The sequence below is a fragment of the Malania oleifera genome, chromosome 12 (genome assembly GCF_029873635.1).
Source record: "Malania oleifera isolate guangnan ecotype guangnan chromosome 12, ASM2987363v1, whole genome shotgun sequence".
In the NCBI taxonomy this organism is placed as follows: Eukaryota; Viridiplantae; Streptophyta; class Magnoliopsida; order Santalales; family Ximeniaceae; genus Malania; species Malania oleifera.
The window spans coordinates 79,687,955-79,709,073 of NC_080428.1; the positions used below are offsets into that span (position 1 = coordinate 79,687,955).

General features: G+C 36.1%; 2 protein-coding genes across 3 annotated transcripts; both read right to left on the bottom strand.

Moving 5' to 3' along the window:
• Positions 1 to 3,188: 3,188 nt before the first annotated feature.
• Positions 3,189 to 10,288, bottom strand: LOC131144274 (uncharacterized). Its single transcript, XM_058092815.1, has 14 exons — positions 9,825 to 10,288; positions 8,674 to 8,833; positions 8,297 to 8,554; positions 7,456 to 7,630; positions 7,006 to 7,067; positions 6,717 to 6,880; positions 6,440 to 6,537; positions 5,625 to 5,683; positions 5,403 to 5,537; positions 5,070 to 5,317; positions 4,794 to 4,953; positions 4,193 to 4,268; positions 4,037 to 4,087; positions 3,189 to 3,691 (listed from the first exon to the last, which is right to left on the bottom strand). The coding sequence occupies exons 1-14, from the start codon at positions 9,878 to 9,880 to the stop codon at positions 3,471 to 3,473; spliced, it is 1,923 nt and encodes a 640-aa protein (XP_057948798.1). The 5' UTR covers positions 9,881 to 10,288; the 3' UTR covers positions 3,189 to 3,470.
• A 660-nt stretch (positions 10,289 to 10,948) lies between these two features.
• Positions 10,949 to 21,119, bottom strand: LOC131144275 (protein PECTIC ARABINOGALACTAN SYNTHESIS-RELATED). Of its 2 annotated transcripts, none has more exons than XM_058092817.1 (11): positions 20,687 to 21,119; positions 19,669 to 19,719; positions 19,475 to 19,574; positions 17,843 to 17,919; positions 16,787 to 16,875; positions 15,948 to 16,067; positions 13,016 to 13,132; positions 12,765 to 12,908; positions 12,544 to 12,667; positions 12,236 to 12,427; positions 10,949 to 11,786 (listed from the first exon to the last, which is right to left on the bottom strand). In XM_058092817.1, the coding sequence occupies exons 1-11, from the start codon at positions 20,996 to 20,998 to the stop codon at positions 11,427 to 11,429; spliced, it is 1,686 nt and encodes a 561-aa protein (XP_057948800.1). In that variant the 5' UTR covers positions 20,999 to 21,119; the 3' UTR covers positions 10,949 to 11,426. The 2 variants fall into 2 exon arrangements, with proteins under 2 accessions (XP_057948800.1, XP_057948801.1); XM_058092818.1 differs by having other exon boundaries at positions 19,484 to 19,574; positions 20,687 to 21,090.

A 21,119-nucleotide genomic window follows, 5' to 3' on the forward strand; every position in this document is an offset into this window, starting at 1 on the left:
AGATAGGAGAACGGGAAAAGCCCCGCTGATCTAGTGTTGTTTTGTTTGCCCTCTTGAAGGGTAATTTTTAGTAGGGACAGTTGGATTTTGTGGGGAATGTCCCTAGATTTTGTTTTTGGAATACATATACTGAAATACAGTGGATATAGTGACTCTGGTATTTATGGTAATGTGATGGATGTTTTCGTATTCATAATATTGTGATTGTATGTTTCCTACTGTTTAGGCTTCCGTTATGTGTTCTGATGTATCCATGGTACCCACGGGTCTAGGTGAATTATGATCTGCTGAGTTAAGGGTTGTGATTTTGTAATATGAAAAAAAAAATGTGGAAATTAAGCCAGTCGTCACACTAAACCCCAGTTTCGGGTTCGAGGCGTTACAAGACCTACTTACAATAATCTTTGTCCATACAATTCTATATGGACAAAGTTCATCCTTTGGGATCTCCAATGATGGTGCGATCACTTGATATTAAGAATGATCCATTTTGACCTCATGATGAGGGAAGAATTACTTGGTCCTGAAGTACCATATTTAAGTGCAATCGACTCTCTTAATGTATCTAGCCAATTGTACAAGGCCTGACATTGTATTTGCTAGAATGGAATTAAACACATTCTACGCTATTTGAGAGGTACATATGATTTGGGTCTATTCTACTTATTTGATTTCAAATTTCAACTAATAGGATATATATGCAGATGTTGGATATCTATCTGATCCTCACAATGCTAAATCTCAAACTGAATATGTAATTCTTTACGGAAAAATTGTTATATCATGGAAATCAGTAAAATAAACGATTACAGCAACATCTTCCAATCATTCTAAAATACTAGCTATTCATGAAGTTAGTACAGAATGCGTGTGGCTCAGATCAATGATTTATCATATTCAAGCAAATTGTAGTTTTCAATCAATCAAGGATATTCCAATAATTTTATATGAAAAAAACGCTGCATGTATAGCTCAACTAAGAGTAGGATACATAAAGGGTGACATAACAAAACATATCTCTCCAAAATTCTTATATACACATGAACTCCAAAAGAATGGTGATATAGATGTTCAACAAATCCGATCAAGTGATAATTTAACAGATTTGTTCACCAAAACTTTGCTTATTACAATATTCAAGAAATTTGTTTATCTCATCAGAATGAGACATCTTAAAGATCTTAACAGAAGGAGTTAATATATGTGTGACATCCAATGGGGAGTGTTATGAAAAATATAAATGTCACCCCATCTTCCACCCCTTGGTTTTTCACCCCAATAAATGCTTAACTATCCTTATTGCCCTATAAAAGGGCACCCACTCATACTCATTTGAAAGACACACATTGCATGATTGTATACACATTTGCATGCTTGAAGTAAGTAGGTATATAGAAAGAAGAGGAGAGATAAAGAGAAAAGAGATATCTTGTACAAGACAGGAGATATTTGTACAAGGCCGATTCCAATATTTTGTACAAGGCTAGTTTCAAATCATTTTGTAATTTCGCCTGAAATAGTGAAGTTTTGATCTCATCCACTCGTGGAGTAGGCATAGCCGAACCACATAAATTTTTGTTTCATCTCTATTTATTTTCCTGTATCTTTTATAACAATATTAGATTTTGATTAAAAGATCTATAAACTTCAAATCAAACATTAGATTTCAAAGTTTTTAATTAGGCTTATAAAGTGTTTAGGAGCAAGGATTTCGGGATTTGTATTTGCATTTGTGGGAATTTGAAGGAAATTTAATACAATTTTGTAATTATATCTTATCCAAATGCATACAAATCCAAACCAAAGCCCCAAATTTGTACTTCCAAATATGTATTTAGGAAAAACTAAAAAGTCACCTAGACATCTGAAATGTAATGTATCTATAAATTCCACATATGGTGTTTCATTCTCACAAGACAGTCTAGGATTTTTGTACATAGAAGAAGAAAAAATATTGATGGAAGACTAGGAATTTGATCGTTGAAAACAATTTTTGTTTTTTATCTTTAAATTTTCAAAAATTATAAAAATACGACTTTATTTTTAAAATTTTCAACATCACATAGAAAACCCAAAAAACAAATAAAAAGTTGTTTTTAAATTTTTCTAAAAAAATCTCAAAAACTAAATAATAAAATAATATTTTTATAATTATTTAAAAACTTGAAAAAATAAATCATTTTTCACAAGGGAGCACCAAAATTTTACTAACTAGCTAAATTTAAAAGCCTTAAATTCTACCAATTGGTTGGATCTAAAAATTTTAATCAATTATATTTGACAACATAAAATTTATGTTTTGAATTTAGATATATATAACTTTAAAAAAAAAAATCAATATAACAAAAGTCATGTTAGTGATTTAGTGGTGAGCCTAGGGCTAGGAGGCTAGAAGAGACTTGTAGCCATTAATTTGTGGGGTGGAGTAGTCAAGGTAAGGCACCTCACCTGATAGGTACAGATTTTTTGGGTATGACTTCAGTGGTGACTTCAGCCATTATGGAGTCTTCAACACTTCTCTCTTTCATTTTTGGAAAGGTCAAAAGTTGGCAAGTATAGAAATGGTCTGAGAGGGAGAGGCAAGAGTGGCCGCAATCATAATTTGGATTAGTGATTACAGAATTCTCTTGGGTAATTTTTGGAATACAAATTTGGAGGTTCAAATTTAAATTTATAAAAACAAAAATTCATACCATGCTAAATTCAAACATGAAAGCCCAAGCTTCTGAACAGTTCACAACATAAAATTGCCTTCAGAATTCTAATTCTTGTATTGGGAAAGATGGGCGTTTCAAATCTCAATTTTGAATGTGTAAATTAAAACGGAACTCGATATAATTTTATGAAAATTTAAACAAGCCTGAATTGAAAGTTTGTGTTCTAAATTACCAAACACAAGATAACAATTTTGCATCAGTAACGATTTTTATTAGGAGCAAGGTAAGCTTTGTGTTCATAACAATTTGAGTTATTCTCATAAATGTCATATTTGATCATTGTCGTTTGATACCACTTACAAATAAGTACTTATATCGTAAAAAGCTTATAGTAGCAAATGGTCATTACAGTCTATGAAAATCTGCCTCGGAGACTATCAACCAAGGAATGAAGGAATTATAGCTCTCACCCACTGCCAAGCACTAAATCACAATCTGTACCCAGTAAAACAAAATACAACAGACAGCATATATGGCATCTAGACCCAAAAGAAAAAGTTTGAATGCTATATTCTGTCTCTATGCTATATAAGTACTTATAATAAGTACTTATATGATGCATAGAAAGTACTTGTAGTAACTAGTAAATGGTCACTGCAGTTGCCTGCAACAAAAACCATAAGCCAATGAATGAAGGAATTATAGCTTTCATCCACTGCCAGCTACTAAAACACAATCTGTGTCCAGTAAAACAAAATACAACACACAGCATTTGGCACCTAAAGCCGAAAAGAAGTTCAAATTTACTCTGCACTAGTTACAATTCAAAACAAATAGTGCGCACCCATGTATTTCTACTGCAATCGATATTAAACTTTGCGTTACGCCGAAGTCTTGTCCACTCCATACTTCGCTATGGTTACACGAAACCCCACTAAAGTTTCTACGAGGAAACACCTTTGCCAGGTCCGATATCTTTGCAGATATCACTGTCTTTTCTGCGTTCAGATTGAAAAAAGCAACATATATTTCTCCTGGATAAAGAAAAAACGAAGTTTATCATCAGTTTAAGAACAGTTCAAAACTTCATTTCTACACTGTCTGGTGAACAAGAAACCCCTATAATTTGCAAATACATGTTCATTTAAGAAATTGGAGAAAAGTATTTGGTAGAAAATATGTTGCCAGGCACAGTGCTTAGATCTTCTGGTTCCCTTATTTTTCTTCATTCTGTTCTCTCTAAACTTTGTAAAAACCTCTTAACAGGCCATAAACCATTCCATTGCCCTAGGAGCATCATTGAAATCATTCTACTCGCCCAAAAAACCAATAGATATATTATTTTCAGTCAATTAATGGGAAATATAAGGGATGTATACCTCTCTTTCCAGCTGCTACCCAAGAGCGAATTCCAGTTGGTCCGGCATTAGCTGAATGAACAATCAATTAATAATTTTAAAAAACGATACAAAATTTTTAACTATCTTTAAAAATACAAAGAAATATGTCTATGCAATCAATGCAAATTGTATCACCTTTAATTGTATGTACTGTTGCACACTGGCCAGAGTAACCGTTTGTGAGGGTCCCATTGGGGCCCAATTCCCACATCTGTAGATATTAGGAGAGTCAGCCTTCATTCTAAAACAAAACTAGGCAGTGTTTGGGAGCATGGATTTCAAAGTTTTGATTAGGATTTGTGGTGATTTGAAAGAAATTTAACACAATTTTGTTTACGTTTTATGCAAATCCGCACAAATCCAAATCTAAGGTCCAAATTTCATACTCCCAAATGCAGGTAAGAGCATTGAAATTTGGGCAAGTTCTGTACAGTTTTATATGAACTTTTGTTTGAAGTTCACTCACCATGAGTTTAGGAGCCTTAAATTCGGATCTTGAATTTAGATTTGTGCAGATTTGCATAAAATGCAGAGCAAAATTATACCGAGTAATATCCAAATCTACAAGAATCCAAATCCAACACTCAAAATTCATAGTCCCAAACACAACCTCAACTTCATATTCACAGCCTCACAATCATGTTCCCAAATGCACTCCTATATTAATTGGTAGAATTATCAAGCAATGAGTTCCTCATATTCCGTATCAATTTCATAAATTGGGACCAAAAGATACCTGGTTAGCAACCATTCTACAAGGCGAAAAAGAGTTTTCTCTGAACTCTTTCGAAGTAAGCTTCCGTCTTGGAGATGCATCCAAGCAGAACTCCCTGGTGTCAGTTGCTAATAAATGGAGCTTCCCTCGATATTGCTGCTTATAGATTAGTCCTTCATCTCTAAATTGGCATTCATACCAAGTGAAGAGTGATAATAATATCATAGATACAGTTATATTAGCAATAAGAAACAAATGCCTGAAAGAATTAATGGAAAGATCATGAAGCATTCTTACGATGCTAAAAGCATTTTTTTCTTATATAAGCAAAAAGGAGCCGGAAATTTGCTTCCTGAGTTCTCCTTCCAGCATACTTGTTCAAGATCTTGGTCAAGAGCTTCAACGGACCAACCTTTTGCTTTGTAGTTATTGCAATTAGTGAGACCCAAAACATGCGTGTTCATGGCAGTCACATCCAACTCATTTTTCGAATGCTCAGAGAAGTCCTGGATTTTGAGACCCTTTTCACCAGTAATATAAGGAAACTGCAAATGCAACAAAGTATAAATGTTACTCTGACTGAGCTTATTTTCCTACATAAAATATTTACAATTTGATGTGTTCACATGCCTCCTTGTTGCCTGAGCTGAAAGCGTCTATTTCAAGTGTTGTAGGATTTGTGATGATATTGTATGTAGCCACATCAAGATTTCTCAAATCCCCACCAAACATGATAGGAGACTTGGCCATAGACCACAAAGTCATCTGCCAAGATAAATTCGTAGGTGGAAAAAAGTGAGAATATATATATAAAGTAGATGAAGAATTACAATTGTAGATAAATTCACATACCTGAGTTCTTTGTTCATGTATATTAAGCCTACATTTTCTGTGTGGACCTTCATTTGAACCTAGTACAAAATAAAATAATTAAACTTAAACAGCGGGATCTCATTCATTTTTGAAACATTCATAAATCCAGATAGACTGAACTATACATGTATTGGTACTTTTTTCAGATAAATTTTCCAGCAAATAAAGCAACTCTTAATGCTCGATCACGAATTCATGAGAATAATGTCTTGTGGATTTTTGGGGACAACCAAACCATTATTCACAACATTGCTATTAAGGTAGAAGTTGCTAAATGGAACTGGTGATTGCTAAAAGCTTTTGACCTAATTGGATGCAAAGATCTACTATGACGATGCTCTCCACAAGCTTGTGCTCCAAGCATATCTAATCAACTCCTACAAAAAGCAACTAACAAGCATAGTATCATCCTGAAAATAGAAAAGCAATTGACTAATGTGTTGACTGGATGAACGGACCTAATCCTAAGAGCTCTATGCTCTCACTGTTAACTTGTGAGTTCATTTATGTTAGCAATCCCTGAAGAATTTGAAAGCATTTCCCCAAATATATAATGTTGAAAGATGGTGCACCATGCTACAACATTAAGACTGAGGGTTCATCCATGCTTTGCTCCTCAAAAGTAAAATCACTGAGCTAATTATGGTAATTGATTGGAAGAACCTTTCTGACTCTGCACTCTGATGCAACTTCTAGGATTTAGTTTATTCCATCTTAATAATGACCTCAATGTGAACAGATACTTTTAACACAAAAGAAAAACAACAGCCATGCCAAATGCCATCACTTATCACCTGGATCCGTAAGCCATCCCAATGGTAGCATATCCAAGTCCGGCCATGATTTCCCCAACAAACCCCTGGCCCCTATCATACTAGAATTGGAAAAGTCCCTGTTCAAGAAAAATGCATTAAATCAAATAAAGAAGAGCAACACTGATGGGTTATAAATATTCAAAAATTATATGAAAGGACAAGCAATTGAACTGCACCACGAGAATAAAGAATTGAAAACTAATTTGTCTCTAAACTGTAATGCTCCCAAACTGAAGTGAAGGGCACTTTTTTCTACCTCGCAATATTAAAATGGGCTGCAACATCTGCCCACGTATCCCAGTCATCCCCTGTTATCCTGTACATGTTCACTAGGCCACTTACAGCCTTAGCCATGGTTGGTGTCACACTGGTTCCAGGAGACAGAGAATACAAGATGGGGCGATTGAGTTTGCTCAGAACCTGCAGGCAGTTCATCTATCATTTCTTCTCTCTGCAGTCCCCTTAAGGACAATTTAATTCCTTCCACATAGATTACTTCAGTCAGCAATATTAATGAAGTTACATAAAAGGAGGTTGCTTTTTACCTCTGACACAAAGTTTATCTCATCTACATCCAAGTCATCACCAAATACGCAGTCATGCTTCACTGAAAAAACACAAAACAAAAATACGAAAAAAGCAAAATCAAAGGCAATTGAATGATCTGTTTAGTATAACATTTGGAGACAAAAATCCATTGGAATGACATCATTACTGAATGAAGTAATGAATACCCAACTATAAACTAAAAAAGTGATCTACATAATTTCATTATTTCCCATTTCCCAAACATAATAATATAGGTAGTAAGAAGTAAACTCATTACAAATGCTACGAAAACTAAATGAGCTAATCTCAAATGCAATATAAAAGTTGATTATATTCCTTGAACATCCAAACACAGTATAAATAAATGACATATAGCATGCATTTGTGATGATCATAGAGTCATAATTTAACTGAGATGAATTCCATTTAGACACTGTCATATTTACCAAAATCAACACCCCAGTCAGCATATTGTGTGTAGAGTGACCTGAGGAAAGCTCTGCCAGCACCCAACTTGGTGTTTACACTCATGAAACCATGAGGCATCCATGCGCAAGCCCTCTCTTTGATCCCCACATCTTTTGCAATCCACTTCTTCCCAGACTCTTCATATGCACGGCCCTTTTGAAAAATAAAGTTAGAGGCAGGAAATATTGGGCCTTACATTGCACATTTTTTGTGTTGATAGCTTTAAATTCCTTGAGGCTGTGTTTGGGAGTACAAATTTCGGGCCTTTGATTTGAATTTGCTTGGATTTGACCAAAATTCAACACTTTTTGTACTACATCTTTGGGAAAATCCGCACAAATCTGAATCAAAGCTCAAAATCCAAGCTCCCAAATAAGGTTGAGTGTTTTAAAACTCAACTTGTGTTTGAAACTTGGCATTCCAACCTTGGATTTGGACTGTGTGGATTTGGATAAAATATAATACAAAATTATACTCATTTTTGTCCACATACATACAAATCCAAATTCAGGGGCCTAAAATACATGCTCCAAAACACAACTTTACGCTGTGTTTGGGAGCATGGATTTTGGGCCTCGAATTTGGATTTGTATGGATTTGAACAAAATTCAAGATAATTTTGTATGGCATTTTGTCCAAATACACACAAATCCAAATCCAAGGCCTTTCCCAAACATAGGGTCAAGGAATTTCCTGATAACACATGCCCGCCCAAATTTGCACATAGTGTATTCTATAGTTAGTTGTTCCCCAAATCCTCAATGGATGTAGCCTAAACAAAGAGAACAAAGGAAGATTTATCACAAGGAAGATCAATACCGTGACGGTGTCTAAGATGGGAGTGCTTGCATTCACTGCCTGCAAGCTTATACCTCTCATAACATGAATCCCAAATTTCAAACCCATGCTATGCACTTTCTTGGCAACTTCGGTGAACCCTTTCCCACCTTTGGATGATGGCCATCTATCAGGGTCAGGAATCACCCTGCCCCATTGATCAATTACATCAAATCCAAGAGAATCAGTGTAAGCGCCTTCCACCTTTCTCCTATACCAAAGGTAATCCACCACAACATACTGTATGGATTTACAAGCCACAAACACAAAACACAAAAAAAATAATCATATTTCAAAGAGAAGAAGAAGATACTTTAAGAATAATCCGCGAAAACATGTTATAAGTAATAATTAGAGACCTTATATCCATGGATTTTCAACCGTTGTGCAACAATTTCTGCGTTTTGCAAGAATTCTTCTTCGGAGATGGTCCAACAAAAGGAATCGTATGAGTTCCAACCTCTCGGTGGGGAGTGAGCCCGTCTAAATTGTCTCACAGATTGAGTTTCCAGTAGTGCCCTGAAATTGGCACCCCTTTGCACAAGTCAGATGCCTGGTAAAACCAGTTAACCCCAAGAAAACCCAATATTTGTACAGGCACACTTAACAAACACGCATTGAAAAACTGTGACCGATATCATCAACTAGGTATATTTTTGGGTACCAAGCCATCGGGTCATTTAAACTAATGAATTTACAGAGCTGACGTCTTAGAAGCCTCAAGTACCAAAACTTGTAGCAAACATTGTGAAATCTTTTTCCCAATTGAAGTATGCTCTTTCCACATTGGTCTCGTGATTTAAAATTTTAGGAAGTTTTTCCCCTGCTGCTACACTGGAAACTCAAGTGTATGGCACTAAAAAAGAGGATCCGATTACTAGGAAAAAGAATGAATTAATTGAAGTTCCCTCCATTCATCCAATCACTGCATTGATTTCCTGAATTGAGTAATTTTCGCTGACACTACATTTGGGAGCATAGATTTTGAGCTTTAGATTTGGATTTTGGTGACTTTGATAAAAGTATAATACAATTTGTATTACATTTTCTCCAAATCTACCCAACTCCAAATCTAATACGTCTACCAAACATGGGATAAGTGCATAAAAATCTGTATATTCAGCTCCACAATGCCATTGCAATCAAATGCATTTCATCAAATATATGATACAAGTAAATGAACAATATAATTCAAATATATATGTAATTGTGTACATGTGTGTGTGTGTGTGTGCGCGCGCGCGCGCGTGTGGGTGTGTGTGTGTGTGTATAAATTGGTACTGAAAATGCATTAAAATTCAAGCAAGAGATCACTTCAAATCGGAATTTCTGTGAACCCGTCACTGGAAATCACAAAAATGTACAATCAAAAGCCCAGCCATCTTTGTATTGAAATGGGTATTTTTATTTAAATTTCTGAATCAATGCGTACAGTTAACAACTCAAAATATTCGCAGGAAAAAAAAAAAAGAAAAAGGATAATGAGAAGAACAAAGAAGGAGAGAAGCACCTGCAAAGGCATAAACAGAGGAAGAAGAAGGGAGAGCTTAAAACGACGGCGTTCATGGTTCCTAATCCTGAAGAAGAAACGACAGTGCGACGAACTACTAACACTGTTCTTTAAATTCTAAAAAAAAGGCTTCGAAGAGGATAAGGATAAATACGTGTACGGCGTTAACGTAGTTAACGGTGCTAATGAAGAACAGTGGCTCCGATGTTGAACCATTCTGTCAGGTTAAACGTCGTAAGTCGTAACAGTGTTGGTCCTGCCTGAGAAAGAGCAGAAGAAGAAGAGGAGTAATATTCCGCTGCGGAGAGGAATCCACTGCAATCGGCTTCTAAGGAGCGGGTCCCTATAAGCGTGCGGTAAATAGAACGTGGGCCGGCAAAGCTGGTCGATGCTCTAGGCGGTGGGGGGAGCATGGGGAACATTGCGCCGTCCGATCTATTAGGTACGAGAGGATGAGATCTCACGACATCATCAAAGCGATGACTGGGAACGTAGGGTCCGCTCACATGGTGGATCCACGAGTGCTGGGGAGTTGGGATGGGATAAAGCCGGCACCTAGTGGCTTTGATGATGAAACGCTGTCGTTTTGTTCTTAAGCAACACAAATCGGGCACTGCTATTTTTGGCAGCCATATCTCGTAGTGACTCCTTCCTCATGCTAATCCCAATCGTCTCTTTACGATTTTGTTTTTGTTCATGAATCAATTCTTTTCCATGATTTACATAATTCTTCAAGATTTTGGGACAAACAGCTCAAAAGTATTTATAAAACTCGTAATATTTTTTAATATTATATTTGAGAATTTAATATATATATTTAAAAAAAAGTATAATTTTGTATTACACTTATCTAAATTGACAGAAATAAAAATCTATACTAGCTCCCAACTACGAAACAATTTTTTTTTTTTTAAATACAAAATAATTTACTTTTTCATATACATGAAAAAAGAAATAGTTCAAACATGATTTAAAAATTAAAAGAAATTTAAAAATAAATAAAACTTTTTGCTCACTAATTTGATGTATATGTTATTTTATTTTATTTTCACTTTCCTAAACATGACAAATTGTGCAGGCTTGGGTGCCTACCATAGAGACATTAAGTAGCATCATAATTGAGATTGGAGTAAATAATTTTCTTGCTTGGGCATTGTCGATTTGAGCTTGTAACAAGGGGGAAATTTTCGTTTAAATACAAATCACATTACAACACAACTATAAAACTGGCACAATAATTGCAGCTGTAGTCTACATAATATCACTCAAAAAGGGTAAAGGAGAAGGTTCTCAGATGCCCAGAGTCGACCGCAATCGGTCTCCAGAAAGAAAGAGCTTCACACCAAATGATCAGTGAACAAGGGTCTCCTAGAAATCATGGTAAAGCACCTGCCATCATACACACTCGTGCCTAAAGCAATTTTCCCTTTTCTCCTCGCTGTCACCTTATGATTGTCCTAACTTTCTGTGTAAATTTTTTCCTTGCATACAAGAAGTACGAGAGCACGTTTCTCTTTTTCCCAGTGTTTGCGCACACGTTCCTTTCAAGAGTGTCAACAAAATTAATCTCATTGTTAATCATCATACGTGCAGTTGCCGCGGTCAGGCTCTACACATGCATGGAGTCAGAGGGTTCTCCCAGAGATCATAGTTAGGGAATGTTTCCTCTGGCAATCCAGTCCGTGTCTGGTGAGTGACGACAACATCTTCCACGAAGGGAGCCCAACCCATGTAGGGGTCTCCAAATGATTTAGACATGAGCCCTTTGTCTGGTTTTATGGACTTCTGCCGGTGACCCATGTACCTACGAGCACCAATTATCAGTTTTGCGAAGTTGCCCCCGTGGGTCATCACGAAGACATCGGACTTCAAGCAAACCAAGAAATCTAGGGCTGCCAAGCTCGTCACGTGCTTTCTGAAACCATCCAACTCCTCCTTGCTTGCCAGTTCCTCCTTCGTGACCTGCAATAGACCCTTAAGCTAAGTGCAAACCAAGAAACTGGATAACATATCAAAAAGAAATATTCAGAGAATTTGAAGGTAGTCTGGTCTGAGTGTTCCTGCCAATCAACCACCTTGGCTAACATGAGCATGGTGAGACAATATTGACATTCTGTTTTAAAATATGAAGTGCCTTAGTAATGTTTTCAAGTGATGGTTTATCGGCAGTAAGCAAATATAAATGGAACTCATAGTGAAACATTTGTTCATACTACTCCCTCTAAATCAAGATACAACACTTAACAGGCGAAACTAGGAAACGAAAGATCACACAAAAGCCCCCCGGTGAATCATCAAAATTTTTATCTCTCAAAGCCACCCAGTCTTCTAAACCAAACAAAGAAAGGGTGATATAATTTTAGTCAACCAGATTTTCTAGACTGGCAAACAATGAAGTTTACGAGGTTTACCAAATTTGGGAACATGTTCCTGAGTGGTGCCATCCGGTTCTGTCCACCGTAGACCTGCCCAGAAGCAACATAAATTTGTGTCTCTTTAGGATAGCCCATAGCCCTAAGAATCACTGCCACTTCCCCAGGCTCAAGAGGGCAGCGTCCTTCCTTCCGCTTCTGCAGGGCCAGTTGCCACAAATGTGACCCATTCTGCAAGCCAAAACACGACAAAGAGATAGCATATTATACTCATACATCAACTTCTCTAATCTTACGTTCTGAACAACCCCAATAAGCAACGGCAAAGAGCTAAAATTCTGAGTTACCTTGTACCGTCGAGGCCATTCCTTTTTCCTGTAGACAGCCATTTTAGCTTTCTCATCCCTTGTTCCCACAAAATCACAGAACGATAGACCCACCATACCTTTCTCAAATCTAAGATGAAGAGCCCTGCATAAAGGATTTGAAGTAGAATAGAGTGAGAAAGAACAGATCTAGGAAGCTGGTTTGGCCAACTTTCACAAAATAATATACCCACTTTACTTACATATAAGGATTTGAACTGCCTGTTCGATTTCTCATTCTTGATGCCAATTGATCAGCCATTTGCTCAATATCAGGGAGAAACTTCAGAGCATGATAGTTCACCCTACACCTAAGCCTGTTGATTTCTGGAGGAACATTATCATACCTGAACAAGAGAATGTTCACAGTGACTCCTCATAAGTCAATTTCAGTAAATGAGAACCAAAAATTAGGAGCCAACAAGTGTAATACTCTACAGCATCCATGGCTCACCCAAGTCGATCAACAAAAGGCTTCAGGGCCATTATTTTCTTCTCCTTGATCCGAGGCAAAACATTGTCAATGTAAAACTGTGCTGGAGCATATTTTGGAATGTTTTTCACTGTCCGTCTGTCACACATGACATAGAATGCCTTAGGGAATTTGTGTAATTTTCAATCAATAAAATTCAAGTAAAATTTGATACATTTGGAGTCCTGGGTGTCTATGCAAGACACAGCTGATAAAGTAGGAAATTTTACTAGGATCTCTAGAATTTCCGCACAAGAATAATTGAGCAACTGAATATCAGTGGCACTATGAATTGCCTCTTGGAAGTTAGATCCCACTACCCGCACAAGCTTTGAAAAGTCAGTTTCACACTTTCACATGATACCCAAATTCCTAAAGAGTTTTAAGGAAAAAAAAAAATCTAGAGGTAATATTGTTGATGCGAAAATTATAGACATAACTTCAGGAAGCGTTAAAACAATGTTTTAATTATTACAGAAAAAAAAAAAAACAACAACAACAACAACAACCTTGAAGTTTCAGGCAACTCTAATACTTGAGAGTTGTGATTTAAGAAAAAAAAAAACAACAGATCGACTTCTGAGGTTTTAAAAATGCAGCATATTAGGCTTAATTCAAGTCTTAAGGTTTGTATGGCCAGATTCTATGATGGACAAAGCATCTACTTAGAGAATATTCTGAGGTGACTAATGGTCCATTTGGATCAAGGATTTTGTTTGGGGAAAAGAAGAAAAAAAAAGGGGAAAATAGGAAGGAAACTCAGTTTCCATTATATTTTCCTTCTATATCAAATACTATAAAAAATAAAAAATTGTTCTAATATGCTTAAAATTTTTAAAACAAAGTAAATGTTAACAATGTGTAAAATTAAATTTTTGTTCATTGATTCGGTAATTTTTTTTTATTTTCTCTCTCCTATTTCATGATAACTAAACATGAAAATGTGGATTCTTTCATATTTTCCTTCCCTTTCCCTAATGTTTCTCCAAGTTTCAAATGGAGCCTAAGAGTCTTGGCCTGAAGGGAAAGTGAGTGAGGCAATCCAAAGGGCGCAAGTAGAAGACAAAAGGAGGATGGAGATATTGAGAAATAAATTCAATTTCCCTATCTTACAGGGCCATTTGGTTCACACTACTTTCCAACATTTTGGGAATGTGATGGCATGGAATCCCATTCCCATGTTTCTTTGGGGAACTAAATCTAACATCGTGGGTACTCTCACATCCCATGCTCCCACATGGATAAATTTTGTAGGTATCCTATTTTTGGGAGTCAATTGCCCCTGATATTTTGGACCTAGACATTAATGAGCCTATAATATAGTATTATTACACAACACTATTACATTTATAACAATAAATTTTTATGATGCAAAATAAAATGGAAGTATATTATTATAATGTCATAGTAAATTGAAGTTTTGAGACCATATTGCCACAATGGATAAGTTTCATCCATTTCCTATTTTTGGAACTAAATTGCCCCCATATTTTGTCCTTGGACATTAAAGACCCCATAATATAGTATTATTACACACCACTATTACATTCATAATAATAAATTTTTATTATGTAAAATAAAATGGAAGTAATACTATTATGTCATAATAATACTGAAATTTTTAGACCATATCACCCACAATGCCCCATTGTTTGGTTGTTTGGATTGTCATGTGCTGAATTTTTTTCAATTATGATGGTTGAAAATTTTAGGACATGGATTTAATTTCATAGACATTCTTAGTAGGCTTTTGCACTGAAAATAGGATTGCTTTCCAAGCGTTGCTCATAAACAGTCTAAGGTACAATGGTAATCTTTTTTTCATATACCTGACATGATTCCCATTTGAACAAAACATGGGCATTCTACATACATTCCTCAAAATCTTACAAAGCGAACCAAACAAAAATATTCCAAGGAGGCATTCCTGGAATGAGACTCCCAGGAATGTCATTCAAACTGTTTATGATCCGTGAACCAAGAGGCATCCAAGGGAATTTGACACAAGGATCCCTGACAGATATATGGATGCATTCTCACCCAGGCTGCCTGTATACTTTCTAAGCTGGCTTGTATATTAGACCAATAGTTTCTCACGGCATTGATCTATTCTAGAACAGATCATGCACCAACCCCTATAGGTTTTGAGAACAACAAACACATCTCGTTCAACCTTCAGAAGCCATAGTCACCTGGTCAAGCCCCTGTGAAATAGTCACATAGAAGTTGAAGGTCAAACCTCAATGAGCTACCATCACATTGATGAAGGCAGCATATTCTGCCCATGACTGATGCACATTCTGCTGCCAATAGTCCAACCCCTTTTGAGTGGCATCCTGGACAGCTGGGCCTCTCACCCTCCCAGGAAGCTTAGAGGCATCTCGATACCTTCCGTAATGTGTCATTCATTTCAGCATCAATCACTTTTACACATGGAGCCTATAGACCAGTCAATAGAGGAAGGGACCCACTATAGGTTGTAATAGACCACTTCAAACATCACTAACATATCTATATTAAAATCATTATGTATGCTTGGCAGAAAAAGAGTGCACTTAAAATCTATAATTCATTTAAGTAGATTTTTTAAAATGAAATAACTGTGAGAATTTCCACCAGCAAATTTTCTCCATCATTTTTTCCTTTAAAAACTTATAATTATCCTCCATCCTTTGCACACAAAGACTCTAATGTAGAGGACATATCTATATGGCATTTGTAGTGAATGGAAATCAAGTCTAAACTCCCAGTAGTGAGCATAAAAAGACTTTGCTCAACAATTGAGCCAGACAAGTCACAGGTGCCTGATTTTCATTTTCGTACATTCTTCAGTCTGTAGAAATTGAGCTAAGTTTGATTCATTCAATCAAGGCCCGATGTATTTGAATTTTACACTTTCAAGAAACCAACAAACCTTATACTTGTAAATAGCTCTGATTTATCAGAAAACCATTCAGGTATATCACGAACAATACGCACATCACCCTTCAAGTAGTCAATGAAATGGTCAACATCAAAGATGTCTTCAAATTTCCTGCAAACATTCAAAAAAATTGAAGGGAAATTCAGGCACTAGAGTTGCTGCAATCAGACGGTTGGAAGCAATGAATGACAACAATACCGTAAATTAAAGTGAATGGAAAATTTTCAGAAAGAAAAACCCACACATTAGTTAGCATTTGCAACTAATTATTAAGCTCAACACAACAGGAGGAATGCCATGCATATTGTAACAATAAGGATCCAATTGTTTCAAATAGGCAAATATTATGATGGTTGTGTTCACGGAAGGAGGTTCTACTGGTAGTTTCGAAGTGGTGGCAAAAGCAGTGACAACATCATGATCTGAGTGGTCCAATATGTTCAAGAGGCTGATGTGGTTGTGACCATACTGGAAGCAGAGGCAGGGTAGATGGAGGTTCAACACAGATTTGATTGTAATGGTGGCAGTGGCAGCAACAGTGATGCTATATAGATGGAACGGAGTAGCGGCAGATGGGATTACACAAGATGTGTTAAAAGTGTTGTCCAATATTGCAAATTCCAAACACCTATGCCACATATAGTATCCCAGATTGATTCCAGAAACATCTTTGAAGCCATAATTTCAAAAGATATATTATTTTTCTTCTTACTTGCTATAACAAAAAATGATAACCTATTACTTGATGTTTAGTTATGCAAGTATTAAAAACAGTCATACACAGCTTATAAAACAAAATATGCAATAATAATAGTGGTTAGATGTCTCACGTCTGATCTTTCCAGATCTGGTCCTGCTTCAACAATGGCAATATTAGTGTGGCATTCATGATTTTAGCCACCGCAACTGCATTGCAGATCTGCATGCATGCAAACGTACATAATAATAGTAAATTGTTGAGGAGCATTATGTAACTTCTGTTCGCCAATCAAAATATATATATAACAATTCAACAAATTTTCTGCACATCATTCAATGGAAGTTCATGCTATACAACAATGGAAAACTGTACGGGAACAAGCAAATGAAGCTAGCACCATGCCTCACAAAAGATAAAAACTTAAACAAAAGATCGAAGATTATTTCATTAGGAATACAATAACCACGATGCCTCTTTTAAGTCTGACTAGATGGGGTCAACTAGACAACTGCATGAATGATGAATCCTCTTCTCCATTCCGCATTGTTTATGGCAATATATGCCAAAAGTTGGGAGTTTGTCAAATCCTTACAAATATGTCTCCATCAGAGTTATCCTAGCTCTACCCCCTCCTCCTTTCCTTCCCCTCCTACTATCACTTACATTAACAAGTTCACTCATGGTTTGTTACTTAGCCTACATTGCAAGTGCTTAAACTCTTCTTTCAGGAATCATTGTCCAAAATCAAGCTGAATGCAGAAAAATATTGATGTCCCTAAATAAAGAAATGCATTGATTTTGGGTTTGTTAGTATAGGAGAAAGCCAACCCAGGACAGAAGAATCATGATTTATGGGCTCAACCAAAGCAGGCTGTTTAATTTTATCAGAATTTCCAGAAAAAAAAAACAACAAAAAATCTCCAAGTTGAAAAACTCTATATAACTTCCATATTAGCCCCCTTGCAATGAAACAGAAACTTTCTCAAGAGTCAGTGTGCAAGCGCGCACACCAAAGAATGTAATACAGTCAATCCACACACACATGCATACAGAGAATGTAATATATTAAGGATCAATTTGATGGAATACTAGGAAATCTGTAAAAACTGAAAACAGAAGCAGAGAGAGAGAGAGAGAGGGAGAGAGATCTAATATGGTTGACTCTTCAAAAGAACAGAAATCATACAGCAATTCTTTGCTGGTTTAGACCACCCTCAGCATGGATAAATATATAGCCATTTGTTTCATTCTCAGGAGGAGGATCTGCATAAAGTCCACAAAAAAAAAAAAATTAATGGGCAGAAAGAAAAAAATGACCAGGAAAAAAATGTAACTCAATAACTATGAATGAGAAATCCAACAAGGTAGTTTTGTCTCCTTTTTTTTTTTTTATGAGCAAATACCTAACATTGTTACAGGAATCATACCAGAGCACAAGAAGGTGTGTGGACTAAAACTTGTGTAAAATGGCTAGCTTCATTGGGGGTGGTTTTGGGTTTAGTTAAAGAAGAGTTATTGTTTTGCCCATCTCATTGCTCTTTTGGCCACTGTGTAGGGAGAGAAACAGATGAGCTTTTGCAGGGGACAAATCTATAGACACTAAGGTTTTGGTTTAGCACACAGAGGATAGTAAGCAGTAAATGTGCAGAGTGCAATTGATTTTATTGATTTTCAGTCTTCTAAATGATTTCTTTAGTTATTGGCATAGTCGTACATCTTTCCAACTTTCCAGCCAATCTGCTATCTAATAACTGTAACCAAAATCTATGAGATCATGATTAAATAATGAAATTTCAGTTGGTTTTAAAACAAAAAAAATAAGGAAGTTTTTTTTGTCAGGTGCCAAAGCACCAAATCATGAAACTCTTATTATTTTTTATTGGGAAAAAAAAAACTACGTTATGTCAAACAGAATATGCAACTCCTCTTGTTTTCACCAGCATCCATCTGTGGCACAATTAAAAAGCACACCTTTAATGGAACATAAGCCAATATCAATTCATGTGGTTTCAATAGCAAATTAATGTTTTAAACAACATAGATGTAATTGAAATTATTTTTTAAAAAAACAATATAGATTTAATAAATATTGAAATTTACTTTCACGAGCTAGTAAATATTGAAATTTACTTTCATGAGCCCCCGCCCCCAAGTATTTAAAAAAAAAAAAAAACCTAATAAGGAAGCATATTTACTCATTAATCAGGACAAAATGGTTTGTAAATTTTACAATATTGTCTTTACACGCTAATTTTGTATGACAAGGGCGATGAAAAATGAGCTAGGATCTCAAAAGGGAATTTAAAATTTATTTTAAGGAAAAAAAAAAAACTATAGAGCTCCATCTCACCACTGACCCCAACCCCACACAGCAAAAGACATTATGTTATAGGTCTTTGTAAGCAAACAAAGATTTATCCATTAACTGCAAAAATATGAAGGATGTTATGATATGTGAATTGCATAACTCATTTTGCAACTTCTATCTGTTGGTATGCAACATAAAAAATAAAAATAAAAAATCACATCAATACAAGTGCAGCCACATGGAATTATACATAGAAATATCTAGTGATGAATAATCACACAAACATGAGTAAACATTTTTTGACAAGTTGTCATATAAATTAATTAAGGCATGTCAAACCATTCAACAACAACAAAGGAGCCATAAATTTCCTTGATAAACAGAATGAACAATATTTCAGTTCTCTCACCTTTTTATACTAAATAAGATTATCCTAATTTTCTGCTTAATGAAATTACCCTTGTTTACATCTCTTAGAAAATACGGGATAATAGACTCTCAAACAAAAACCTGAGTTACTTGATATTCCACCAAGGCGGCGCTCAGCACAAGGCTTCCAAGATGTGGTAGCTGAATAAGGATTCTCCCAAAGTGAAGGAGGTTCCTTAACCTAATAAATGACAGTTGAAATGTGACAATGACACAAATCACAAAAACATTCCCAAACAGGGGAAGAAAATCTATGAAATCCTTTACAAACTTACACGAGGACAGTGAAGAACAATGCCATCTTTTTGACACAAGTATGCACCATTCTATAATAAATTGAAAGAGTAGTTAGTGAATCAAAAATACAATAGCAGTACTATAATTAAAATTCAAGACCAAATTACATATTTCACTGATATGATATTTCTCAGTAATTACAGCACAGATGGCCCTTTTACTAATGTAAAATTAACAATACCACCGGGCAATTGATTAAATTAAACTAGAGTCTAAAATGTAGTAAAAACACTTACTTGCAAATATGTATTCTTGCCTCAGAATTTACAACACATTTTCTTTTTTGAATAAAAACAAAGCTTTGAAACCAGTGAGAACTTTACCCAACAAATATGCATTGCGGGAGGTTAAGCATGGGTTTTTATTCGCTTGAATAGTTTAAAAGTTAAAATTTTAGGTTATGTTTGGTTCATAGAATGTCTATTCCTAACAATAGAATGATTATAATAGAAGAAAATCATTTAAACCAAAAAATAACCGTTATTACCAAAAGCCAACAATGTAATGAATTTTATGAATCCATAATGAGAATGACTTCAAATTCTATGCCATTGTTCCATTGAAATAACACAAAACTTCGCATCAGTGACTCCTCTCTGAATTATAACATCCAATGTACAATTTTCATTGCATTCGCATTGTTTTCCATTGTATTTCATAGTATTATCAGGAACAGACATTCTCAAGAACCAAAACATTAATTTTTTTCTTCTTTCCTCCCACCCCTTTTGTCAAATCTCGGCAAACAAGCAGGTCGCAAGCAGACGTACATTTGCAACCAACAAATTCCAAATATCAAAATAACGAATAAACAACATTCAATTATGGAAGGAACTAAGCAAGACCCCAAAATAAATAAGCAAATAAGTAAATTCTCTGGCGGAGCTTCACACAAAACAAAAGGCGAACTTCAGAACTCTGTTTTACTCCTTGGTGTGCTTTTCCTTAGCACCAAACGACACCAAATTGCAAAGCTAACAAAAGGGGAGGACTCACCAGCCGATTCACAATTGAGGAAACGGAGATTAATCCAGCGAGAATGACGATAAATATCACCAGGAGCGATATTTTGGAATTTTGTACCAGAGCCCTAGGCTCGTCAGCGACGAATGGGAACAGATTGGACCAGCATGGACGGTCACGATCTCGGGAGGAGTGGCGATCGTCATCGTCGTCCTGGTCGGGGTGGTTCTCCGGCATCAGCGGAGAGGAGTCTTCGTCTCGCTTCATAGGAGACGACGAGGCTCGGCTCCCGAGCGAGCTTGAGTGCCGGAGCTCCGCCGTCGCTCGCTTCGGACTGAAAGCCATCTCTCACTCTCTCTCTCTCTGAATGAACGTGTTCAGTGGCTCCGGTGCTTCCCGGTCAGTACACGTGACTTCTTCAGACAAGTTTTGCTTCTGTTCTGCCTCCTCCCCGTTGCTGTAATTT

Bases quoted from the DNA above. Each gene is read 5' to 3' on its own strand.
- LOC131144275 (XM_058092817.1), bottom strand. From the start codon at position 20,998: ATGGCTTTCAGTCCGAAGCGAGCGACGGCGGAGCTCCGGCACTCAAGC. The intron at 19,575-19,668 runs GTAAGTTTGTAA...GTCATTTATTAG, and splicing joins TTGTTCTTCACTGTCCTCGT to GTTAAGGAACCTCCTTCACT. The intron at 13,133-15,947 runs GTTTGTTGGTTT...CATGTGTGACAG, and splicing joins GAGCTATTTACAAGTATAAG to ACGGACAGTGAAAAACATTC.
- LOC131144274 (XM_058092815.1), bottom strand. From the start codon at position 9,880: ATGAACGCCGTCGTTTTAAGCTCTCCCTTCTTCTTCCTCTGTTTATGC. The intron at 4,954-5,069 runs GTAAGAATGCTT...ATGCCAATTTAG, and splicing joins AAAAAAATGCTTTTAGCATC to AGATGAAGGACTAATCTATA. The intron at 4,269-4,793 runs GTATCTTTTGGT...TAATATCTACAG, and splicing joins GTAGAATGGTTGCTAACCAG to ATGTGGGAATTGGGCCCCAA.